This window comes from Acanthisitta chloris, unplaced genomic scaffold (genome assembly GCF_000695815.1).
Source record: "Acanthisitta chloris isolate BGI_N310 unplaced genomic scaffold, ASM69581v1 scaffold8937, whole genome shotgun sequence".
In the NCBI taxonomy this organism is placed as follows: Eukaryota; Metazoa; Chordata; class Aves; order Passeriformes; family Acanthisittidae; genus Acanthisitta; species Acanthisitta chloris.
In genome coordinates, this window is record NW_008682041.1 from 29937 (window position 1) to 37490 (window position 7554).

General features: G+C 52.2%; 1 protein-coding gene across 1 annotated transcript in view; it reads left to right on the forward strand.

Moving 5' to 3' along the window:
- RNASEL (ribonuclease L (2',5'-oligoisoadenylate synthetase-dependent)) overlaps positions 1 to 7554 on the forward strand; it is a gene marked incomplete at its 3' end in the record, with an annotated part of 26181 nt that overhangs the window by 18281 nt on the left and 346 nt on the right. The window contains exon 7 of the mRNA XM_009078343.1: positions 7232 to 7319. Within this exon, the coding sequence (XP_009076591.1) occupies positions 7232 to 7319 (88 nt within the window). The remainder of the gene's footprint in view (positions 1 to 7231; positions 7320 to 7554) is intronic.

Genomic DNA, 7554 nt, shown 5'->3' on the forward strand with positions numbered 1-7554 from the left:
CAAAGAACAACCCAATGCTGTAGGTGACAGTTTGCCCAGCTATTGTGTCTCTATGCCTTGAAAACATCAACTTATTTCGCTTGCATTTTGGGCTTGCTCTCAACTTCCTCCAGCTTTGAGTTTCAACCTGACTGGAGAAGCAGCAGCAATATATTCAGGAAAAGCCTTGACGAATTGCTTATTTTTCTGCAATGAAAATCTGTATTCCCACTGGCATAGCTTTCTTTCCAGTGGCAGTTGACATGTAGGATGACAAAGTGCTTGCTGGACTGACGAGGCTCATTTGAGGTGTAAAGTGAGCACAGTTCAGACCTGCTGCTGGTAAGAGAGACCATGGCCTGTTTTCCCAGGGCACCCAAAAGATCAGCACCCCAGTTTCCCATGCCCCAGGATGCTCTCCAGTCCCATTCCACCCATGGACCCCGTGGGAAACTCTGCTAAGCAGCTGCTTCATCTCAACTCCACAGTGGCAGCAAGCCTGTATTAACAGGGTGGTGGGAGTACCGCCCTGCGCATCCCATGGAAACCCTGGGATCTGCTGCATCCCGAAAACTGGGATGTGCAATGCCTATTTAACCCGGAGCAGAGGCACGACCCAGTGGGCAGGCACCAGGCAGTGCCAGCCCTGGGGAGAGGAAGCCCAGCTGCAGCGCCGAAGCCGATCCGATTTCCTCCGTGCCGCGATGACTCACCTGCTTCCCCCGACCGAATGAAACCCAGGAGCTTCTGGCAGAGGACGAGGTGGAGGCACAGGCTGGATTTGCAGAAGTGAGGCAGCCGGTGCTTTTCCAGTAAAGCCAGAGGGCTGGGTTCGTGTGTTGCAAGCCCCGCACCCAAGGAGAGGATTAGCCGGGAGCAAGGAGCTGTCTCTTGCCTGGGGATTAGGGTGAGTAACGGCGGGTCCCTGCTACAGGGCAAGGAGGTGGGGAAGGCACCCTGTTGCTATAGGGCGATGCAAGCCAGCCTGGTGCTGAGGAAAAAGGAGGATACTCGAGCTACAGCCCCTGTCTGAGTCCCCACGAGCTCTGCCTGCAAACCTGGGAGCTCCTCGCAGCCTTCGCAGAGCCCAGGCAGGAGGGCATGGCAGCTTTCCGACAGCTGCCAGACGAGCAGGTTCCCTTTGACTTGCGGGATCTGAGCGCTGCAAACAGCACTCGTGGCTGTGGGGAAGGGGGACGTCCGTGGGGAGGGCTGAGTCAGTTGGAGGATCAACAAGGTTTCGCTCCTGTTGAATACAGGATATTGGACTGATGTTTGTGTCCTCCTTCTCTGCCACCACACGTGCTCTCCTTAACTCCAGATCGCTGTTTACCAAGGGCTAGACAGACCCCATAAGCTGCAGCAGGACTTTAAATGGCTCGTGCTCCTCCCAGGGCTTAAAAGCAAAATGACGCCTGGGTTTGAAATACTCCTCCAGCTGCACAAACAGGAGAGCCAGAGAGGAGCCTTGGCAATGAGAAAGCAGCTCCTTCCCTCTCCTGCCCTGTGCCATTCCTTCCTTCTCCTCTCCCTCCTCCCTCCTTGCAAGGGGCATGTTCTCACCAGGTGGCTTGGCAGCTCTGGCCAGAGGTCCCACCAGCTTATGGTGCTGATGTAAATAGGTGTCTGGCCAAAAAAACTGTATCTAAACAAGAGGGGAGAGCTGAAAGAGATGGAGGGTGGTGGGGGAGCCCAGAACCCAGCTGTTCTAGTTAGTTTCCACTACAAAAAAGGGCATCATTTTCCCTTTAGGACCTCTATCTCCAAGCTGAGATCCTCATTTCCAGCCTGAGTGTGGTCTATTCCCAGTTTTCCTGGGACCTCTAACACCACAGAGGCTGAAAGTTCACCTGGGGAGAGCTCAGGAAGTTCCCAGGCTTTATGGTGCAGAGTGGACTTACAGGAAGATTCAGACGTGTTGAAAAAGTCAACAAAAACATCATCTCTCAGCAAAAGTCCCATGTCTGTGGAGGCTATGGTCATTACAAGGGGGAGAAGAGAAAGTTACTTGGGCTTTGTGTTCCCAGGGGGATATCAATGTGAGTCAAAAGGATGAGTTTTGAGAGGGACAGCTTTAGGGGATAAGAGGTACAAGCTTGTGCTGTGCACATGTGGGAGGATGTGGACATGGGACAGTCCATGAAATTTGGGTGGCACAGGGTGTTTGGAAAACATCGGGTTCTGTGGCATGCAGGAGCTGGGAAGTTTGAACAGCATCTTCCTAAATAGCAAATGTACATGGTTCATGGAGGCTAGGCACAAATGAGGTGGCATCCATAGGGCAGGAGAAGGGAGGTGCTGTGGCAGGAGGGGACAAGCTGTGCTCCTCCACCTTACCCAGACACTGGGCATAACCCTGGAGAGGAACTGTGCTGTGCTCTGGTGCTGCTGCTCCAGCCCCACTGCCTTGGTACCCTCTGAGTCCTCTTGCTCAGGTTCTGGGAGCAAATTAACAAGTACCATAAGGTTGGGGGCAGGTTGTGGCTCTGGTTAGAGTGTCAATCACTGCAGCCCCCACCCCATCCACCCAAGACATCAAGGCAAGTGCCAGTTAGTGCCCAACACCTCCCACTGTCTTGTGAAGTTTTATTCATGTCTGAAAGATCTGGATGCAAGGGAGTGGGCTGGCTTCAGCCTGCAGATGGGTGGATGCCCTTGGAAACAGCCACTTACATGAAGGCACAGCTGTGTTTCAGGGAGGACCCATATTTCAGGAGCCTAATGCTGGTTTTGTTTTCCCTGCTGTCCTCTTTGGAGTGTGCTTAGAGGGGCTGAAGCCTCCTGCAAAGGTAACTTGCCAGTGGCCATCGTGCTGCTGTGTTTTGGTGTTGTGTTCTGGAGTGCCATGCTGATTGTGACACATTTGTCATGGCAGCTCCTCGAGGGGGGAGAGCTGCAGGGCTCTTGGGGACCACAGGGCTCTGAGCATCTCCCTCCTGGCTGTGCTCCAGGCCTGCTTAGCCTGGAGAGAAGAAGACTGAGAAAGGACCTTATCAGTGCCTGTATGTGCCTGAAGGGAGGATGTCAAGAGGATGGAGCCAGGCTCTTCTCAGTGGTGCTGAACAATAGGACGAGCAGAAACTGAAACAGAGGAAGTTGAACCTGAACATGAGGAAGAACTTCTTTACTGTAAGGGTGACTGAGCACAGGAAGAGGTTGTCCGGAGAGGTTGTGGTGTCTCCTCCACTGAAGATATTCAAGAACCATCTGGACACAATCCTGAGTACTGTGCTCTAGGGGATCCTGCTTGAGCAGAGAGGTTGGACTGGATGACCTCCAGTGGTCCCTTCTAACCTTACCCATTCTGTGATTCTGTGAGGTGTCACTTTTCTAATCCCCAGCCCTGCAAGCACACTTGGGCAGTCCTGAAGTAAAACCCTTCCTCTCTCCCTGCTTGGGTAAACTTCTTGCCTTCAAATCAGGTTCTGGGTACCACCATGGCACCATGTGTGGTTGCTGTTAGTGCATCTGCTTAGATTGTGATAGAAGTTTCACAAGATACTTCACTATGTCTGCCCCAGGCAGAGTAACTCCAGATTTCTTATCAGCTGTCTTGCTTCATCAGATCTGTGGCCGAGACCCAACCTTGGAGACCCTCCAGCGGGAAGAGGAGAAAGAAGGAAGGAATGCCTCTCTTGCAGCAGTGACCTGCTTCCCTGGCAGGAGGAGGAATCTGCTTCCCAGGTGAATATTTGATCCCAATGTCTGCAATGCTGTGGTGTCAGACCTGGCAGAGCTGCTTGTGCCCTCCAGGTTTTGGGCACCATTGTGCCTGGGGTCTCTGATGTGCCCTGTAGCAGAGAAGTGAGTCTGCTCGTCTGTGGCTCTGCACTGTCAGTGGGAGTGGGCAGGGTTCCATGCCTGTGGGGTGTGTGGAGCAGAGGTTTTGTGGTCTTTCCTGCACTGTGGAATAGACTCTGCCAAACTTATGTTTCCAAGGAAACCCTGAGCTTTCACCTTCCAACCATTGACAAAAACAGTTGTGTTACGTTGAGCATCATGTCCCCTTGTGTTGCTATGATAATGGTCCCTGTTACTGTCACCTCCATGGGCAGGTTAAAGCACATGCAAGGGTGTGCAGCTTCCTTGGAGCCACCTCTGAGCAGAGAGGGGTACCTGCGGTGGGCACGGGCAGCAGTGGGGCAGGACAGTGTCCCACAGTGTCCCCAGGAGCGGGGCCACCTCACGAGGTGGCGCTGTCAAATCAGGAATGAGAAGCTGTTCCCAGCAGCAGTAGGGCTCTGTATCTCAGCAACGTCCTCGTGACTCTACAGCCGCAATCGCTACAGGGACAACTCCGAATTAATCATGGGGCTGATGCTGGGTACCCCAGGGGGACAGTCCTGGGCTACTGGCACCACCTCGCTCTGTCACCCTGAGCAAGGGAGCTAATTTCTTTGTGTATGGTTGAGCTGCTCTCTGTGAGGATAACTGGTGCTATACCAACCCAGGAGGGACACAACAGAGATCTGTGAAAGTGTGTTAGAAATCACACCTGAACTGCCTGTGCACACATATGTGCCCTGGGGATGTCACCTCCTGTCTCGCTGTTAGTTCATAGAATCACAGAATGGTTTGGGTTGGAATGGACCTTAAAAGATCATCTTATTCCAGGGAGACCTTTCATTAGACAGGTAGCTCAGGGCTCTGCTCAACCTGATCTTGAACACTTGCAGGGATGGGGCATCCACAGCTTCTCTGGGCAGCCTGTGCCAGTGCCTCACCACCCTCACAGAGAAGAATTTCTTCCTAATATCTAATCTTAACCATATCCTCTGTCAGTGTGAAGCCATTCCCCCATGACCTGTCCCTCCATGGTTGAAGCTGTTAGGTTGAACAGCAGCAATGAGTAGTGTGCTTGTCCTCGTGGTGCACATGGGATGCACATCTTCCTGGTGACAATGAAGGGATGTTGCTTTGGGTGATGCTTTGCTTTGGGAGCTGGGAATGAGGACTTGTGCCTGCCCTGTGTCAGCTGCTGTGGAATGGCTCTGGGATGGGGCCAAGCACAGCCCTTTGGGGATGCACACCCACCTTTCTTCAGTTATAGCTCAGGTACATTGGCTGGTCACTATGCCAAAACCCACACTGATAAGGGGAAGCAGCAGCCATGAGCCACAAAACATTTGCTTGTCCTAGTGGTGCCAGGCAGAGCTGCGGGAAGCAGTTATGAGAGACCCTGTGGAGAATAGCTCTGATCATAAATTCATAAGGATTTGTGCTGCTAAGCCCAAGAGATGGGAGGAGGGGTTAGGGATGAGCCGGGGTGGTGGCTGTCTCACACATGAAAGGCTTTAAAGTCCTCAGGGAAAGGTTGACACTGTGAAAAAAAATAATATATTTTCCAACGGGCAACTGAGCAGCTGCCCAATGAGATCCTCAGAGGCTGGGGTAGTCCTCTGGTGCCCATCCGGCTCTGGACTAACTTCAGTGGCACTGTGTTGTTTTCTGCCAGGAAAGAACCAAGGTTGTGAGCAGAAACAGGCTGACAGTGGTTACTGTGGGAGGGCACAGGGCCATTTCCATGGGAATTTCTCCCCAAGGGGAGACCCAAGAGGTCTGGCAGGATGGAGCTCTGCTCAGTCTGACTGCAGCTTCCCAGGTTTGCTTGGTGTGTGCATGGGCATATCTGCCCTATTGTTCTTGTGGCAACAGCTGCTAGGAAAAGGAGCTCACATGGGCTGTGTGAGTATTTAGAAAAAAAAGAAAAACTGTTGAAAAAAAAGAGGCTTAAAAAAATAGGTGGACACAAGAACACAGCCAGAGGAGTGTAGAGTGGCTGTACTCAATACAAAGATAAGGGCAGGGTTGCAACACCAAAGATGTCAGGAGGGCTTCGCTCCCCTCCACCCAAGCCTGAATTACTTACGTCCTCTGTCCCTGGCATGGAGAGCAGCCCACCCTTCACAGACCTGAGGACGCCAGAGGCAGAGCCTCACGTTCCCTGGGGGGCAGAGGGGATAGGGCTGGGTATTTTATCCTTGCCCAACATCAGTTGGCAGGCTTGCCATGGTGGCAAAGTCCAAGGCTGCCTGACCATGGGGTCAGCCTCACTGCCTGCAGTCACTGACCACTCACAGCCTCCCCTGACAGCCCAACCTGCTCCTTTTGGTTCCATAGGGAAGATGGGTGTTGCTTCTCCCCCTCCAGCTGTGGTCAGTACCCAACCCTGAATACCTCAGCATTGCTTTTGGTCTCAGGTGATGGTCTAAAGCCCTAGCAAGCTGGGAAACTGCAGCCTGAGGGAGCAGTGCAAGCACCTTGCTGCACAAACCTGCTCTCCCTTTAGCATAAGTATTATTTCCCCAGAATGAGCTTTTGGGGAAAGATTTGGGATTTTTTTCCTCTGTACAGCCCCATCCTGTTCTCACATAAATAGTCTGAGACACCTCAAAGACTGTCAGCAATGGGTGTGATCCTTCCAGGCTTACAGCACCTTAAAACTGGAGTTGCCTGAGATCTCAAGTATTGCCACTTCAGCTTTAAATATTAATTCCTTTCTTGAACATACTATGACTATTTTTTATATATGCTCAGTCTCCTGGGTGCAAGACTTGTTTGCTCAGCGAGGACATCACTGGTATTTCTTTCAATTAATCAAAAGTATTTTTGAGCCTGTTGCCATCTGTCTGTGGTTTCCTTGCTTGGGACTGACTGTGAAAGTTGGGCTCTGTCCCTTACACCTGACAGCTCCTGCAGCAGGCGCTGCCTTCACTTGCCTCTTCTCCAGCTGAAGCAAAATCACTGGTGTAACCTTACACTAGAGTCTGGGGCTGCTGACTTCACCAGCCTGGGTTAAGCATGTGTTGTGGCAGGACAGGGACCTAATTCAGCCACAAGGGAGGGACATGGACAACAGCACTTTGCTGTTACCTTTTATAATTTGCAGTATCAGGCCCAGATTCACCATTTAATCCACTTAGGTAGCACTTTGAGGATTTCTGTACTCTCAGTTATGGAGCTGTGAGGTGTATTACCTTAAAATTAAACTGCCAGCTGCAGCTAACACAGCCCCAACCTATCTAGGAGTGCATTTAGCAGTGTGAACAACGCTAATAAAAAAAAAAAAAAGGAAGAAAAAAATTTCAACAAAAACAGCTCTGCCAATGCACACTGCGACCAATTTCCAACTGCAGGGAAAGGCATGTGCTAAGCACTCCCTGGGATATTCTCCACCCTTGTACACCGCAAACCGAGCCAAGTAATTTCTAGGTCTCAAATCCCGCCTGACCCTGACGTTCTCATCTTCCAGCTTCCCCTGGTCACTGTTGAAGGCGAGCACGTGCTCACGGAAGACGCTCGGCCCCTGTGCAAGGTCTGCAGGGCAGAACCAGCAGCAGGTAAGTTCTGGATTGTCCCAGAGAGGGTGGCAGCAATGCCTCCTCCACGGGGGCGGGGGGAGCTGGGGAAGGGAGCTGCTGGGGGATGAAGCAATGTCATGGTGTCCTGCAAGGGGTGGCAAGGTGGGCATTGGGCATAGCAACTGGCACCCAGGTGGCTGAGAAAAGGGGTGGGGAGGGAGGTGCAAGCAGCTGGGGGGTTGCACAAGGCATTCCTAGGTGCTACGTCCCAAGG